Source organism: Taeniopygia guttata, chromosome 36 (assembly GCF_048771995.1).
Source record: "Taeniopygia guttata chromosome 36, bTaeGut7.mat, whole genome shotgun sequence".
Lineage (NCBI taxonomy): Eukaryota > Metazoa > Chordata > Aves > Passeriformes > Estrildidae > Taeniopygia > Taeniopygia guttata.
This window is the reverse complement of record NC_133061.1, coordinates 4,159,458-4,176,253: the sequence shown is the minus strand read 5'-3', so window position 1 is coordinate 4,176,253 and position 16,796 is coordinate 4,159,458. Positions and strand designations below refer to the sequence as shown.

Genomic DNA, 16,796 nt, shown 5'->3' with positions numbered 1-16,796 from the left:
TCCTGAGGGCTGGCACTCATCTTCCTCTGGAACATGGGGGCTCTGTGCTTTCCTTCCTAATGAAAAGAACTCTTCTTCATGTCCAGTCACCCACAGCCAAAACTGAGATTCCACCTCCAAAATGCCCTGTGTCCAAGGACAGCCCCTAGATGAAAAGTATCAGGAGAGACAGGCCTGGCTGGCTTGGCCTAAGGGTGGCCACCTCTCATCTTCTTCCAGAACACTTGGATTTTGTGTTTTTCATTTCTATAGGGAAAAACCTTCCATCCTGACCAGCCACCCATGGCCAAAACTGGGATTCCACCTCCAAAATTCTGTACATCGAAGGATTGCTCCCAAGTGAAAGCTGCCAGGACAGACAGGTCTGGCTGCCCTTGGCCTCTTGGGCGCTGCCTCTCACCTGCCTCAAAACACTGGGGCTCTGTGTCTTCCTTCCAATGGAAGCGAACCTTCTTTCTTCTCAAGGGGTCCATGGTCAAAATTGAAATTCCTCCTCCCAAATTCCATATGATAAAAGCTGCCAGGACAAACAGGTCTGGTTGGTTCAGCCTCTCAGGAGCCACCTCTCTCCTCTTCTGTTTTGAAACACGTGATCTGTGCTTTCCTTCCTATGGAAAAGAACCATCCTTCTTATCTACACAGAAATGGCTGAAATTGGGGTTCCACCTCCAAAATTCCCTATATCCAACGGTTGCTCCAAGACAAAATCTGCCAGTACCATCAAGCCTGGCTGGCCTTGGCCTCTGGTGGCTGCCCCTGCCACACTGGAGCTCGGTTCTTTCCTTCCCATGGAGATCCCTGTGACACTGTGGGCACCCCATGGAACCAAGGGGATCATTGTGGCACCACTGGAGCCCATGGAACCAAGGGGCCATGGTGACACCGCGGGGCTCCATGGACCCAGAGACCATTATGACTCTGTGGGGCCTGATGGAACCATGGAGACCATTGGGACCCTTCAGGGCCTGGTGTCACCAAGGGGGCATTGTGACACCTCAGGGCCTCCTGGAAGCAAGGGACTATTGGGACACTGTGGGACCCCATGGAAGTGAGGGAACATGGAACAGGTCTGGCTGGCTTGGCCTCCCAGGAGCCACCTGACAGGTCTGGCTGATCTTGGAATGCCAAGGGCTGCCTCTCATCAGCTGCTGGAGCACTGGGGCTCTGTGCTTTCCTTGCTATGGAAAAGAACTCTCATTCTTCTCCAGGCACACATGGACAGAATTCAGATTTCACCTCCAAATTTCCTTTTATCCCGGGATTGCTCCCATAGGAATATTGCCATGAGAAGTCTGGCTGGCAATGGTTTCATGAGGGTGACCTCTCATCTGTCCCCAAAACACTGGGGAAGGCTCCGTGCTTTCCTTCCTATGGGAAAGAACTTTCCAGCTTCTCCTAGTGCCCATGGCTGAGATTGGGGTTCTACCTCCAAAATTCCCTATATCCAAAGGCTGGTCCCAGAAAAATCTGCCATTACTGACAATTCTGGCTGGCCTTGGCCTAGTGAGGCTCTCACCTCCCTTCAGAACACTGGGGCTCTGGGCTTTCCTTCCTATGGAAAAGAACTGTCCTTCTTGTCCAGGTGCCTATGGCTGGAATTGGGGTTCCACCTCCAACACTGCCTGTTGTGACAGACTGGAGGAGCTTGTTGGCTGGAAACATTTCATGTGTTGGGAAGGAAGGGGCAGGTCCAGCCTTGCCCTGCCCCGGAACCCCAGCACTGCCCTGCCCTGGAACCCCAATCCCCCCAGAGACTCTATCCCAGCCCAGCAGTGTCTGCCAGGCCCTGGCACAGCACAGGCAATGCTCCACAGCCACCTCTGGAGCTCCCAGAGACCCAGCTCCAGTGACACCAGCCCTGAGCAAGGGGCCCAGGGCAGGTGTCCATGGCAAACAACCATCACAGCAGCTCCAGGCCTTGGTTGTCGCGGCACCAAACCAAGGAACACGTCCCTGTGGCTGTTGCTGTGGAACCTGGTGACACCAATGAGTGTCACTGCAATTGTACCTGGAACAGCCCTGGCACTGCTTTGTCCTGAGGGCTGCCATGGCAGCTGAATGCAGCAACAGCTCTGCAGGCCATGGAACCTGGCTGCAGAAATGACTCCTTGGGGTGGTTTCCAAGGAAACCTGAACTGATGAGCGTTGCCATGGCACCCAAACCCATCAGTCTGGTCAGTGCAGTGTCCATGGACACAGCCCCTTGCAATGGCCCAGTGCGGGTTGGGATGATGATCCACCCTCACAGCTGTAGTGGTCTTGGAGGCACCTTCGGCTTGGCACAGACCTGAGGAGGGTGTCTGTTTTCAATGGGGAAACTCAGGAGTTTAGTTAACTTCAAAAATAAAAGAAGGAGAAACCCTCCTTGGCTGTGCACAGCCAGTTCTTTGAGCAAAGCAGGTCCCAGGTGAGTGAAGAGAGACAGGATGGGGTTGGGGAACAGGGAGCAAGGTTGTCCACACGGGGTCAGATCTCAAGGCACAGTGTCTCTGATCAGGCCAGAGCTCCTTAGGAGTGTCCCTGGGTCAGTATCAGTCACTGAATGCTGCAACCACATATTGTATAATAAGAAGATTAATAAAAGACACCCTTTAAAACAGGAATAGATATTTCCTAAAAGCTCTTCAAAATATTTCTCAATAACTGCAGAAGGAAATCTTCCTAATGAACTGCCCCAGACAAGAGGGAAATCAAGGCAGAGCCATGGTTTGTCAGGACTTGCTTGATCCTAATGACGCCTGTTGGTGCATTTGGAGCTGAGCCCTTTAACCTCAGGGCCTGAGAGGAGATTGCACAAACCTTTCCAGAAGTCAAGGCAGAGGAAACACCCAAATGTGTCAAAGCATTATTGGGACCCACTGAGGTCCATCCCCAACACAAGCTCCTCAGGGAGTCCTTGGAGGAGAGAATTGGAGGCCAGGATGGCACAAAATCCTCTCAGAGACTCAAAATGGCACAAAAACCTCTCAGTGTGGAAAGGAAAATCCAAAGTACCTGAAAAAAGTTGAGTATCTCAAAGCATTAATGAGCTCCACTGAGTGTCAGCACAAAGCTCTCAAGGGACTCATTAAAGCAGATAATTGGGGCCATGATTGCACAAACCTCTCACAGAGTCTGTATCAAAAGGGAAACACCAAGTACCGTAAAAGAACTGAAGTACCTTGAAGCATTAATGAGCCCCACTGAGTGTTGTTACTGACAAAGCCTCTCCAGGGACTAATTACAGCAGATAATTGGAGGCCAGGATTGCAATAAGCTCTCAGATACTCCAAGGCAAAAGTAAAGCCCAAAGTCCTTCAAAAAACCTGCAGTCCCTGGGAGCATGAAGGAGCCCCCAGGGCCATTCCTGACCAAGGCTCCCCAGGGACTCCTTCCAGCAGATCCTTGAGGCCACTGGGATGTGGGCTGGGGGGGGGATGCTGAGGGCAGGACCAGGGGGTGACAGTGCCCAGCCTGGCTGGGGCTGTGCCAGGAGGCCCCAGGGCCTCAGGACAAGGTGTCTCCTCCCAGCCCTTGGTGGCACAGACCCTGCTGTGCCCCAGGGCACCAAGACTTGGCTTCTCTTTGTCCCCACCTGTCATCAGTGCCTCCAGTTCTCTGCTCTGCCTGGGGCCTGGGGACACTTTCTCAGTCGTGCCCCTCAGTGGGACCCATTAAAAGTCCAAGAAACTTTGGAGTTGGATTCTGACTTGGAGTTCTGGAGAGGTTTCTGCAGCTCCCTCTCAGGGCCTGATGTTCAGGGCCTGAGCACAAAGCCCCAGAGGGTCATTAAAGTCCTTGTGCTGTGTCTGTGCTGCTGAGCTGGGCCGGGCTCCTGGCACAGAGGGTGATCCTGGTAACCAAGCAGAGCTTCAAAAGCACATTTCTCTTGCTGAGCAGCTCTTCTCCCAGCCCAGCAGGGCTGGGGCACTGCCTGCAGCCAGCCCGGGCACAGCACAGAGGCACAGAGAGCTTCAATCAGTCAGGGCTGGGAAGGGGCTGAGAAGTGCCTGGGGCAGAATCACTGCCAGCCCTTGGCACAGGAACCTCTGGCTGCAGGACAATGCAGCTGCAGCTCCTGGAGAGATCTCCTAAAGCTGGAACATCCCAATGCCCACAGACCCTGTGAGTGCATTCTCTGCTCATCTCCTGTGCAGAGCAGCCAGGGGTGCCCAGGGCTGTCCTGCAGAGCAGGGTCCTGCAGCCCAGGGCGCTGTGCTGGGCCAGGACTCTGCTGCCTGCCAGGGACAGCTCTCAGCTGGCCCTGGAGCTGCTCCCAGCGCTGGCCAGGAGCTGTGGGGGGAAGGAGCCACCCTGAGCAGGGCAGGTGCTGCTGCTGAGAGGGGCTGGGTGGGGCAGGGCTGCTCCCAGCTCCAGACCAGCCTGGGCACAGCTCCGGAGGACACTTCCCAAAGAAGGTAAGCCTGGGATTGCTGTAAAGGTCTGGAGCTTTCCTGAGATTGTTTTCAATTTCCTGCTTGGAGCAGGATGGGAAAGTTGGGGTGGTGACAAAAGATTTTTACTTTTATATATTTTTCATGTATTCATAGCTCTGTAAATTACTATCATATATTTTTAAAACTAAAATCCTTATTTTACTCTATTAAACTCAATTAATTCTCTTAAAGTACTATTATATACCTTTATAACTATAATATTTCATTAACTCTAGTTCATTTTCTAACCTTTCTCCTAGATTTTAGAACAATAAGCAGACTGTCTAAATGCATTCCTTAAATACTGTATAGTCTTATTATCAGGAAGAGGGAAAGAGGGCCTACAAGAAGGACATTTTGGTTTTTGACCAAAAAATGAGCAGTCACAACAAAAAGTGAAGGCAAAGAAGCCCTTGGACCTACTCCACTGGGTTGAGGCAGGGGTGTGTAACTGGGGCAACTGAATCTCCTATTGGATGTTCCTGTTAAATATCCTAATTAATCAACCTTATTACCTTGTTGAAATCAGGTGCTTGGTGTGCCCCATTCCCACTGGGACACCTGGAAGCTTCCAATAAAGGTCTGGTTTTTACTATTCTAACACTGTTGCAAGGGGTTTTTCTCTCCTTTCATTATAGACAACAGGGGGATGAGAGAAGCAGAACAGGAATTGTAATCCCAGAACGACAGAACATTCTGAATTGAAAGGGACACACGGGATCATCAAAGGAATGTTTGAACATTTACAGAGACTCCAGAACTGTGACTTTGGCTGGTCAGTCTCTCTGCTGGGAGCCTCCCAAAGGGCCTTCAGCCACTCCTAAGCCTTGGACAGCAGCAGCATCACCTCTGCAGGGCCCAGCAGGGCTCTCCTGAGCTGCCCTTGCCCAGCTGCACACAGAGCCTGCCCCAGCCAGGGCCCTGCACACAGGCAGGTTTCTGTAGGGCCGGGCCGAGGGCACACAGGGTGGGATGGGCTCTGTGAGCGCTGGCAGGGACAAGGCACCTCTCAGGAGGGAATGTCCAGGCCCAGGGAGATGCTCAGGGAAGCAGAGGGGGCTGAACAGAGCAGTGCTGGAGGAACAAATCCATCCAGCCCCTCACCTGCCCTGAGCCACAGGGAATCCTTTGCCTCTCACATCTCTCAGTGGCAAACCCTGAGTGCAGCAGGAATGCTGGGGATTTCTGACCTCAGAGAGCCAGGAATGGTGTGTGGGTAGGAAAACAATTCCTAAAATAACTCCTGGGACCTGGGTGAAGGTTTTCCCAGAGCAGGAACAAGGGTGGGTGAGTCCCAGCAGGACAGTCTGCAGGGAATGGCTCAGGTTTGGCTCCAAGCAGCCTCTCCCGACTTGTCCCTGTCCTTTCTCCATGAACAGGTGCCCATGTGCAGCCACAGCAAATGTCCAACAGCAGCTCCATCAGCCACTTCCTCCTGCTGGCACTGGCAGACACACGGCAGCTGCAGCTCCTGCACTTCTGCCTCTTCCTGGGCATCTCCCTGGCTGCCCTCCTGGGCAACGGCCTCATCATCAGCGCCGTAGCCTGCGGCCACCACCTGCACACGCCCATGTTCTTCTTCCTGCTCAACCTGGCCCTCAGCGACCTGGGCTCCATCTGCACCACTGTCCCCAAAGCCATGCACAATTCCCTCTGGGACACCAGCACCATCTCCTACACAGGATGTGCTGCACAGCTCTTTTTCTTTCTATTCTTCATTGGAGCAGAGTATTTCCTGCTGACCATCATGTGCTACGACCGCTACGTGTCCATCTGCAAACCCCTGCACTACGGGACCCTCCTGGGCAGCAGAGCTTGTGCCCACATGGCAGCAGCTGCCTGGGCCAGTGCCTTTCTCAATGCTCTACTGCACACAGCCAATACATTTTCCCTGCCCCTGTGCCATGGCAATGCCCTGGGCCAGTTCTTCTGTGAAATCCCCCAGATCCTCAAGCTGTCTTGCTCCAAATCCTATCTCAGGGAACTTGGTCTCATTGCTGTTACTGTGTCTGTGGGATTTGGATGTTCTGTGTTCATTGTTTTCTCCTATGTGCAGATCTTCAGGGCTGTGCTGAGGATCCCCTCTGAGCAGGGACGGCACAAAGCCTTTTCCACCTGCCTCCCTCACCTGGCCGTGGTCTCTCTGTTCCTCACAACTGTAGTATTTGCTCACCTGAAGCCCCCGTCGATGTCCTCCCCATCCCTGGATCTGGCCCTGTCAGTTCTGTACTCGGTGGTGCCTCCAGCCCTGAACCCCCTCATCTACAGCCTGAGGAACCAGGAGCTCAAGGCTGCAGTGTGGACACTGATGACTGGATGTTTTCAGGGACATTAAACTGCTGGCCAATTTCTGCAAATCACTTGTAATAAAAGTAATTTTTGATACTTCTTGTTGGTTTCATTTTTGAGATTCTTTTTCTTTACTTTTTTCATATTGTCCACAATAAATGTCATTGTTGGTGCCATTTCTCATTTTATCTGTACCTTCCCTGTTGCCACAGACTGCATCAATGAGGGGTTGCGTTCTCGGTGGCTTTAAAGGAACTCAAGGATCTCCCAGCAGAGTTTTCTGCAGAGATGCCCTTTTGCTGCCTTCTCTGGAGCTGCAGCAGCAATGTCTGTGTGCAGAGCTGGGGCAGATCAGTGCTGGCACAGCAGCTCTGCTCCTGCTGGCCACACCATTCCTGATCCAGGCCAGGAGCCATTGGCCTTCTTGGCCACCTGGGCACACGGCTGGCTCATGTCCAGCCTGCTGTCCATCAGTCCCTGCAGGTCCCTTTCTGCCTGGCTGCTGTCCAGCCTCTCTGTCCCCAGCCTGTAGCGCTGCAGGGGTTGTTGTGGCCAAAGTGCAGGACCCGGCACTTGGACTTGTTAAACCTCACCTTGTTGAATTTAGCCCTGGGTCCAGCCTGTCCAGGGCCCTCTGCAGAGCCCTCCTACCCTCCAGCAGATCAACACTCACATCCAGCTTGGTGTCATCTGCAAAGATGTCCTTGGTTCCAAGAGGCCCCTCAATGTCACAATGTCCCTTTGATTACACCAGGCCCTGCACTGTCACACTGGTCTCCTTGGTTCCATGGGACCCCAAAATGTGACGATGGACTCCTTGGTTCCATGGGGCTTCACAGTGTCACAATGTCTACAGATTTCACTGACCTGTCCCCAGTCCTGAGTCCTGGGGTCACCTCTGGCTGTGACTCCATTCCTCAGGTGCTCTGACTGCCAGGGGTTGGATGAGGGAAATTCTGGGGAGGGACTGGGGACAAAGTGTTATTGATTGTCAGCCATGAAGGGTCTTGATTTTTGTATCTGTTCAGACTGCATGAGGAGGTTCTGGGGCTCAATATCAATTGGTCTTCGTTGATATCAATCTATAAACCGGAAAATAAAAATTGTCTCTGCATTGTTTACAATATAGTATAGTCACTTTGAATACACTTCTGAAATCTGTCTAATTAACCACAGAATAATTAAAAACTTCAATTATTCTCAGGGGCTTTTCTTGTTTTGGGAGTTTTGAACAAATGTTTGTGAGCTTTTCTCACTGAATTCCTGAAGTGAAGAGCTCAAGAAAGAAGAGACCTCTGGAGTAGGAAAATTCATCAGCAACCTCCAAGTGGCTGATGATCCACCCCCATCAGAGCAGCAATGAGCAGAAATGGGCACAGCTTTGTGGCTGCCCCAGCTCTGGGATGGGCCCTGGGCCTGGAGCAGGAGCAGCTCTGCAGGGCCCCAAGGCCGGGGCTCTTGTGCTGGCCTGGGCAGATGGGATGGCAGGAGGGGCTGCAGAGCTCTCAGCCCCTCAGCCAGAGGGGAGCAGGGCAGCCAGGGAGCTCCTTTGGCCTTGGCCAAGCCCCTTCCCCCATGGCTGGGGCTGAGTCCTGGCTGAGCTGCAGCTGCTGCTGTGCCCTTGGCAGGGGCTGAGGCCGTGGGGCAGTGCCCAGAGCAGCCTGGCCTGAGCAGAGCTGTGGGGCCAGAGCCGGCTGGGCTGTGCTGGGGAGAGGCCCTTGGTGCTGCCCAGAGCTCAGGGCAGCTGGCAGAGCTTGCAGGGAGCTGGGCTGGGCTGGGAGAGCCTGGCACAGGAACCATCAGTGTCCATCTCAGCCTGGCGGAGCGGGCAGGGGCCAAGAAAAGCACCCCAGGGTCCGCACATTCTCTGTGTGGGAGCTGAGCTTGTGACTCCCTGAGCCCTCCCAAGTGCTGGGGCTGCACCTCCAGCTCCAGAGGAGATGTGACAGGTGGGAGCAGAGACAAATAATTCCTGCTGCATTCTTTATTTTGTTTGTTTATACGTAGACAAGGTGTTTTGTGTCAGATAACACTGGGAGAGTGATAAGAGTAATATTTTTTTGCTGAAAATTATATTTCACACATAATGCACAATGAGAAAAAAAAAACCCACATTTTATCAGAAGAGCATCTGAATTTTTCAGAGGATGAGGGACTCATTGATGTTTCAGCAGCCAAACCTGTTCAAATATTTTCCTCAAGACTTCCTTGAGATGAGAGGTGACCACCAGAGGCCAAGGCCAGCCAGAGCTCTCTGTCCTGGCAGCTTTTGTCTGGGAGAACCCTTGCATATAGGGAATTTTTCAGGGGGAGTATAAATTTTGGCTGTGGACACCTGGAAAAATGGATGGTTCTTTTCCATAGGAAGGAAAGCACAGAGCCTCACTTCTCCAGGGACTGATGAGAGGCAGCCCTCGATGTTCCACGATCAGCCGGACCTGTCAGGTGGCCCCTGTGTCATGGTTTGACACTGGCACAATGCCAGTGCCCCCATGAAAATGCAGCCCCACAAATGATTGCTGTGAAATGCAATCAGGAACAGAGCAGTGTAGGCCCAAGCTCAATAACAAAGGAGAAACTTTATTAAACTACTACTACTATAAAATTAAAAGGCAAGAAAAAAAATTAAATCTAAAATTAAAACCTCTCAAAACACTCCTCGCTCCCCCCAATTCCAACAAACGACAGCGGGACACAACTTGGACCCCCAATCAGGTTCCCACCCTTCAGAGGATCAATACTCTGTCCATCGAGGGAGAGAGGAGTCTCTCCTGTGCCATAGACCCCCAGGAAACACAGCTGCCACCTCTTGTGTTTTCATGTCACACATGGCACCGCCTGGAGAGAATCTGCCAGTGTGACACTCTCCTTTCCATGTCACAGTGCTCTCACCACCATGCATGGACAGACTGCTCCATGGACAGACTGCTCTTAGGATTTTTCTTTTCAAGGATGCTTTGACAAGAGGAAAAAAACAAAAAAAAGCAACAGTTCAGTTTTTCATTTTTGGGACCGCAGTCCTGCCCCATTTCCCCCTGGGGCCGAGGATCCAAGAACAGAGATCTTCTCTTCTTCTTCTCTGAAGACAGGGGGCATCAACACAACCCTCCTCAACTCTTCTCTATTCACTCCACTCCTGTCTTTTTCTCAGCTGCTGAAACAGGTCTCTTGCCTCACCAGGCATCCTCCTAAAATACAGTCTCTCTCTCTGAGGAGAAAATTGGTTCAGTCTATGGATAACAAGAGAAAGTCTAGCCAAAAACCACTCCATCATCTCCTCCCACCTAGAATTTCTCCTTCTTACATCTCAGGCCCCAGACTGTCTCGTTTCTTCTCTTTCAAATCGAGGAGGAATAATATTTGACAAAGCTGTCATCATCCAAGAAGGGGTTAAAAGTCCAAATTCCCTGGCCAGCTGGCCAGGCTCTCTGCCCAGACCTCCAGCTCCCAAGCTGGGCACCTCCCACTCCCCCACCCCGCTCTTGCTGTCTCTTTCTCTCTCTTTCCACAGAGACTCTGGCGGGGGGAACGCAGACATCCCAGATTTTCCTCCACCCTTCATCTGCAGGGATCCAGCCCGGTTCCAGCCCCTGCACCCTTTGACCTTACCTCAGTCAGGCCGTGGGGCTTCCCCTGCCCCAGCCAGCCACGGGCCGGGCAGGGGAGAGGCTGCACTGCACCCTGACCGGAACCAAAGAGAGCGAGTTCTCCTGGGAATTCTGCTTTTAACCCCTCTGTGTTCTCAGAGGCGTGTCCAGCCTCAATTGGTCACCCCAAGTGCCAATGTCCAACCCCAGTCACTGACTGGCTTGACCCTCTTCCTTCTGTGTTAAACCACAACACACTCCCAGGGTCTGGAATTCCAGTTCCTGGCCAGGAAAAAATGTTCCTGACTTTGAATTTCCTTCCTATCCTCTCAACAAATTATAATAAAATTATAAATCAATAAATCAGAATTAAATTTAAACAGAAAAAATTTGAAATATAAGTATTTCAACTCTTACTTAGAATACTCCAATAATGATTTAACCCAAAACAACAATAACTATAAATGTAACATTACCAATAAATATAAATAAATAAATTATATACCAAGAAATACCTTTTCAAAGTTTTAACTCATTATCTAATAGACTTCAGATAAAAATATCTAAAAAAACTAACATACAATCTAACACACCTTAGTAAAACAATTCAAATTACAAATTTACTAAACACAAAAAAAACACACCACTATAATTTCTCATACATTTTAAGCAAATAATTAAACTTTAATAACATCCTTAAGTACGCTAAAAAAATTAAATTATTTTTGAAGAACTTAATTGCAGATGGGTGGTTTTATTTGGATATTAGTTTTTGGATTGTTTGGGTTAGATGATTTTAAAAAAGGGATTTTTATAGGAATTTATTCAGCTTAGAAGGAGCCACTCTGCAAACACAATTGACTGAAAATGAATGGCACAGAAATCAGTAACTCTGAACGTTTTATTTGCTATCAAATACATCCCAGCCACCCAGCCCAACACAATCCCCATCCCACCGCTCCAAACTGAGATCCCACTTCTCCCAATCTCCTCCCAACCCCATCTCACCCTGGCAGCTGTGGAATTGAGTGAGCTTTGTGTGGATTTAATTTTTTTGAGGTGGGAACAGGCAATTTGAGGTGGGATTGTGCCTTTATAGGTTAAAATTCTGTTGTTTTCAGTGGGATTGAGTGGTTTTGTGGTGACAGATCCATCCCTCTTGGCTTTTGAAATGCAAAGAGATGGAGAACACTGCCCAAAATCACCCCAGAACCTGCAAATCCTCCAGAAGTTGAGTTCATGGTGTTCAGGGAGGGTGCAGCTGCCGGCGGCAGGAACAAATGAGACGGGTCTTGGTTTAACAAAGCTCCAGAATCCATTTCTTACCCCTGAAAGACAGGGCAAAGGCAGGGCCATTGGGGTTTGTATAGGGTATCCCAGGGGTGGAGTTGGGGTTTGGGTCAAGGGACGAGTTGTTAGCAACACAAGAAGGGTGAGATCAAATTCCTGCCTCTTAGCAACAGGGGAAATCCACACAAAATGCATCCCCAAATCCTAAATTCCCCCTCAAACGCCTGTGAAATGGTGGCACTTCAGATATTTTTGATCAATTCCTTTAATTTAACCCTGTTTTGGCTGTGTTTAAAGAATAAAGATGAATCAGAGGAAAATTAGGACCAAAGCAAAGGGAGAAGCAGCCAGGTGTGTTCCCAACATGGATCACAGGGAATGTGGGTCACCAGGGCTGTGCCCAATGTGGGTTCTCCAGCGGGGGATGGAGCTGGAGCAGAGCACGAAGCTCTTCCCACACTCGGGGAAATGCCAGGGTTTCCCTTACCGGTGCCTCCGTTGGTGTTTGGTCAAGTCAGAGCTCTGGGTGAAGCTCTTCCCACACTGGGGACACTTATAGGGCCTCTCCCCGGTGTGGATGCGCCGGTGCCTGACAAGGGTGGAGTTGTGCTTGAAGCCCTTCCCGCAGTCGGGGCAGCGGAAGGGCCTCTCATCCGTGTGAATCCGCTGGTGTTTGAGGAGATCAGAGCTGGTGTGAAACCTCTTCTGACACTCGGGACACTCGTAGGGCCTCTCCCCAGTGTGGATGCGTTGGTGGATGATGAGTTCTGAGCTCCAGCCGAAGCCCTTCCCACACTCCCCACACTCATAGGCCCATTCCCCAGTGTGGATCATCTGGTGGCGGATCAGGTTGTTGCTCCGCCTGAAGCTCTTCCCACACTCCAAGCACTTGTAGGGCTTCTCCCCATCGTGAAGCTTCTCAGACACCACCAGCTCCGAGCTCTGTCTGAAGTTCTGCCCACCTTCCTGGCACAGGCTGGGTCTTAACTCCTCAGAGCACCCTGGGCTGGGTTTGCAGCCCCTCCTCCTGTGAAGTCGCTGGGGATTTACCTCCCTGTTGGATTCCTGCACTGTGGAGTCGCTCAAAATGGCCTCTGCCACAAGGTTCTCCCACGGGTATTTATCTTCCCTGGTCTCCATCATCAGCTCCTGCTCTGGGGTAGGAAGGACAAGGAGAGGATGGGATTTGCCTCCGTGCCACAGGGAAGGGTAAGGAGATCCCCCCAGTGCGTCCCCATCAGCAGAGCGTCGGCAGCGGGGCTGTCCTGCAGCCGGGGGCCAGGCTGGGCTGGGATATGGAGCAGGAGAGAGGGGGAAAGGGGCACTGACTTCCTCCTCACCTGCCTGAGTGTCCCAGGGCATCTTCCTCTTCCTCACAGCCTTCTCCTCCATCTGGCAAAGGGCTGGCAATGGGAAATTCTGTTTTGGGAGGAAAACAAGGGATGAGCACATTCAGTTTTGTCCTGGTTTGAAGGCAAACCAGGGAGAGAGTCTAAACCAGAATGACAATTGAGGAAGAAAATTAAGATCAAGGCAATTATACAGAAACACTGGCTTAAACTCACAGAGTCAGGATATACCTTGACACACCGATGGTCAGGGTGGTGGTAGCAGTCTGATGAAATGGTGGCTGCAGTCTGGCTGGAGTGATGAACGTGATTCTGTCAAAGCGGTGATCCTGTAGAAGGGTCTGGTCTTCCTCTGAAGGTCCAGTGGTGGTTATGGAGCTCTTGTCCTCTGGGAATGCAGTAGGCAAGGTGGTCGTGGTGTTGCAAGGGTGAGATTATATCCAGGTAGGAATGCTTGGTTCCTCCCCCTGGGCGGAGCATCCCACAATGGGATGATGTAATTTTATCAGCCCTGCAGTGACACTCAATGGCCCATTAACAGAAGATGGCCCCTGGAGGGCGTTATCAGGGCTGAGCCATGAAAGAGATAAAGAACACTGCCCCACCTGTTGATAACAGTTTATGGAGATGGTGACTGAAACCACTTTTGGTTACATCTGACACTGTAACCTGAAACAGTGAGGCAATCCCTGCTGGGGTGGGGGGTGAACACCACCCCCCTTACCCAAACTGGCTCAGGTGTAAAACCCCCACCCTGGGAAGGCCAAGCACACAGGGGACAATGTCACACTTGCCCGGCCCCAGGGGAGATCTCTGTCCCTGTCACTCCCTTGCTCTCCCCCCTTTTTTCTTTCTTTCCATCCCTCTCTCTACCTCACATTTGTTGTTCAATAAAATCCACCTTGGATTTGGTCTTGGTAGCACCTTCATTGAGGCAGAGGCATCTCTCTAAAAATTTTATTAACCAGATTGAGACATTATTTTGCACAGTGAGTTCAGGGCACTGCTGTCTGACCCCAAGTGCCTTTGACAACAGCCTGGTTCCCTCCTATGAGGAGGTTCTGCCTCTTTCTGGAGGAACTCTTGGAAACTTGGATGCAGCTTCCTCTGAGTGACTTTTGGGAGAACTTATGAGGAAAATGGCTGTTGTGGGTGGCCAGGGTAAAGAAAGTATTTTCTTGTCCTTCCTTGAAAATTTTTTTAAAATAACTGGAGAAAAGGGAACAAATGATACTAGCAAGACTGACAAGGATCATTCACCCCAATGTGAGGAACTCAAGACCAGTAAATTCCTATAAGAAGCCCAGTTCAAGTGGATAAATTCCCAAGTAACTCCCGAATTCACTGGTCTGGGGACTTTGCCAAATATGAGCATCATTATTTTCTTGGCCCCAGTCACCTTTGTGACAGCTAAACAGAGCTTTCCCTTCCCTTTATTAATCTGTACTGGGCCAAATTTCCACTTTCCTTTTATCAGAACCTGCCAGCAGCTGAGCTGAAGCTGTGCAGGAACTGATGAAACTTGGATTTACCACAGAATTGCTTCTATTTTCAGTTTATTCATGTTTGGGATTTGATGTGTTTCCATCACAAGTGACTTGTGGGAAGAGCAAATCTTCCTCAAGGCATTTTATGGAGGGTTAAGTTTGATTTCTGCTGAGTTTGTTTTGTCCAGTGCTCAGGGGATGCTCAAGGGGTATCTGGTTTTGGTTTGGCCCTAATTTTCTTCTGATTTGTCTTTATCACTTAAAAACACCTGAAAAATGACTAAAAAGAGTATTGATCAGAAATGTCAAAAGTCCCTCCATCTAAGAGTTATTTGAGGTGGAATTTACGGTTTGGAAACATATTCTGGGGGATTTGTGGGTTCTTCGGGGATATATGGGAGTATTCTCCATATCTTTGCACTCCAAAAGCCAAGGTGGGTTGCTCTGTCACCTCAAAATTGCTCAATCCCACCTCAAAATGGCTGGTTTCCACCTCAGTCCCATGCCAAAATTACTCAATTCCTCCGCCTCCAGGGTTAGATGGGGTTGGAAGGAGATTGAGAGAAGTAAGATCCAAATTTGAGGTTTTGGGATCAGGATTGTATGGGGCTGGGTGGGTGTGATTTATTTTGATAATTAATAAAACTATCAGAATTATTGATTTCTGTCCCATTCATTTTCTGTCAGTTCTGGTTTGCTTTTCAGAGTGCCGCCTTCTCAGCTGATTTTGTTTGTGACCTCCTGTCCCAGACTGAAAAGCAAGATGTGTTTGTTCTATTTGCCATCTGTATGGCAGTTGTGCTGTGTTAAGTGGGCAGTCTTTCTCTATCTCTTCCACAATCAATCCTCAGTCAGGGGAGATATCTGCTGATAATGGGTTATTGAATGTCACTGCATGACTGATAAGGACTGTAACATCCCATTGTGAGATGCTCCACCCAGAGGGAGGAGCCAAGCATTACTACCTGCATCTAGTCTTGAGATTCTGGCCCACCAACACAGCTTTTTCTGGGCTGGATTTCTCAGAGGAACAGCTGCCACTTCCTCTTCAGAAGAAGACACCCTTTTCTACAGGATCACTTCTCCAACAGAACCACACCTGACACTGCAGGAGGACTGCAGCCACCATTCCAATTGGACTGCGGCCAACACCCTGTCCAACAGCGTGTCAGGTTGTATTCTGACTCTCTCAGTGTTGTTTTGGTTCATATTTTCATTTTCTTCCGTAATAAAAAGCTGTTATTCCTGCTCCCATATTTTTACCTGAGAGCCCCCCTTAATTTCAAATTTATAACAATTCAGAAAGAAAGAATCTACATTTTTCCATTTCAGGGGAGGCCCCTGCCTTCCTTAGCAGACACGTGTCATTCCAAACCAAAACACCTCCTTTCTCTCCAGCCTTCCTTTGTGTTATAAATGAAAGTTTATTCAGCCAAATTAAAAAAACAAAACAGTTTTATTTGCGCTCAAATTCTATCTAGCCAACCACAGGAAAAGATAAGGAAAGGAGAAGGGAAAAAAAACAGTGCTGAGCCCGGGGTCAGCCCTGGGTGTGCGACAAGAAGTCAGCCTCAGGAGAGGTTTTCTTCTATGCCCACACACCTCCATCCTGGCACAAGCAAGTTTTATAGGGATAATTCCGCCTGAGGCCAAGATTTTTGTAATCAGTCCTTTCTTCTATTCAGAGTCCATGTGTTAATAATTCAGTGTCTGGAGTTTGTTGAATCCACATGGATCTGTCTGGGGATTCCAGAGATATCCATCTCGGGTCGTTCACGCGATGATCAGCGCCATGGCCCATCGTCTGGCGTCTGGCTAGCTGTATCTTCTCACTTGTAAATGAGCTTCTTAACATACACCTGGCCTCGGAGGGGAGGAGAAAGGGGGGGGGACGGGGGGGGGGGGAGGCTAGTACAAACAAGTATTTAACATTATATATTTCTTATAAGGAAAGGCGCAAATTATGTCTATTACCCATAACAATCCCCCACCTTCTATATTAACCCATTAATTTGCGCCCTAATTTCTGCCTCTACTGAATCCCAAGATTTCTTTATTTTTATTCGCTTTCATTTATTACATTTGGAATTTCCTGGTAAACTTTATAGTTTTGTTCTTTATCTTTTATTCGTCTTTCAAATTTTGCTAGGGCCTCAGCTGCCCTGCTATGAGGAATTTCTTCTCCTAGTGTCATTATTTTTGGTACCTGATTTGTTTTTCCTAGGGCAGCTTCTGGGTCTGTGGGTAATGCTGCTATTTGCATTCCCTGCACCACTGAATGGATGAGTCTTATAAAGCAGGGGATGAGACAAGGTAGGAATATGACTCCTGCTACTGAACATAAAATGAAGAAAATTACTTTCTTCCACCAAGCCCCAT

At 49.8% G+C, this 16,796-nt stretch overlaps 2 protein-coding genes across 2 annotated transcripts in view; one reads left to right on the top strand and one right to left on the bottom strand.

The window, feature by feature from the left end:
• The window catches only part of LOC140681477 (uncharacterized), a 472,703-nt gene that overhangs the window by 190,655 nt on the left and 265,252 nt on the right, over window positions 1–16,796 (bottom strand). Inside the window, 1 exon segment of the mRNA XM_072921312.1 lies at window positions 12,069–12,543. Coding sequence (XP_072777413.1) covers window positions 12,069–12,543 — 475 coding nt within the window.
• On the top strand, window positions 5,750–6,750 carry LOC140681462 (olfactory receptor 14J1-like). Its single transcript, XM_072921294.1, has one exon. The coding sequence runs from the start codon at window positions 5,818–5,820 to the stop codon at window positions 6,748–6,750; it is 933 nt and encodes a 310-aa protein (XP_072777395.1). The 5' UTR covers window positions 5,750–5,817.

Excerpts from the sequence above, each read along its gene's own strand:
- LOC140681462 (XM_072921294.1), top strand. The coding sequence starts at position 5,818 with ATGTCCAACAGCAGCTCCATCAGCCACTTCCTCCTGCTGGCACTGGCA.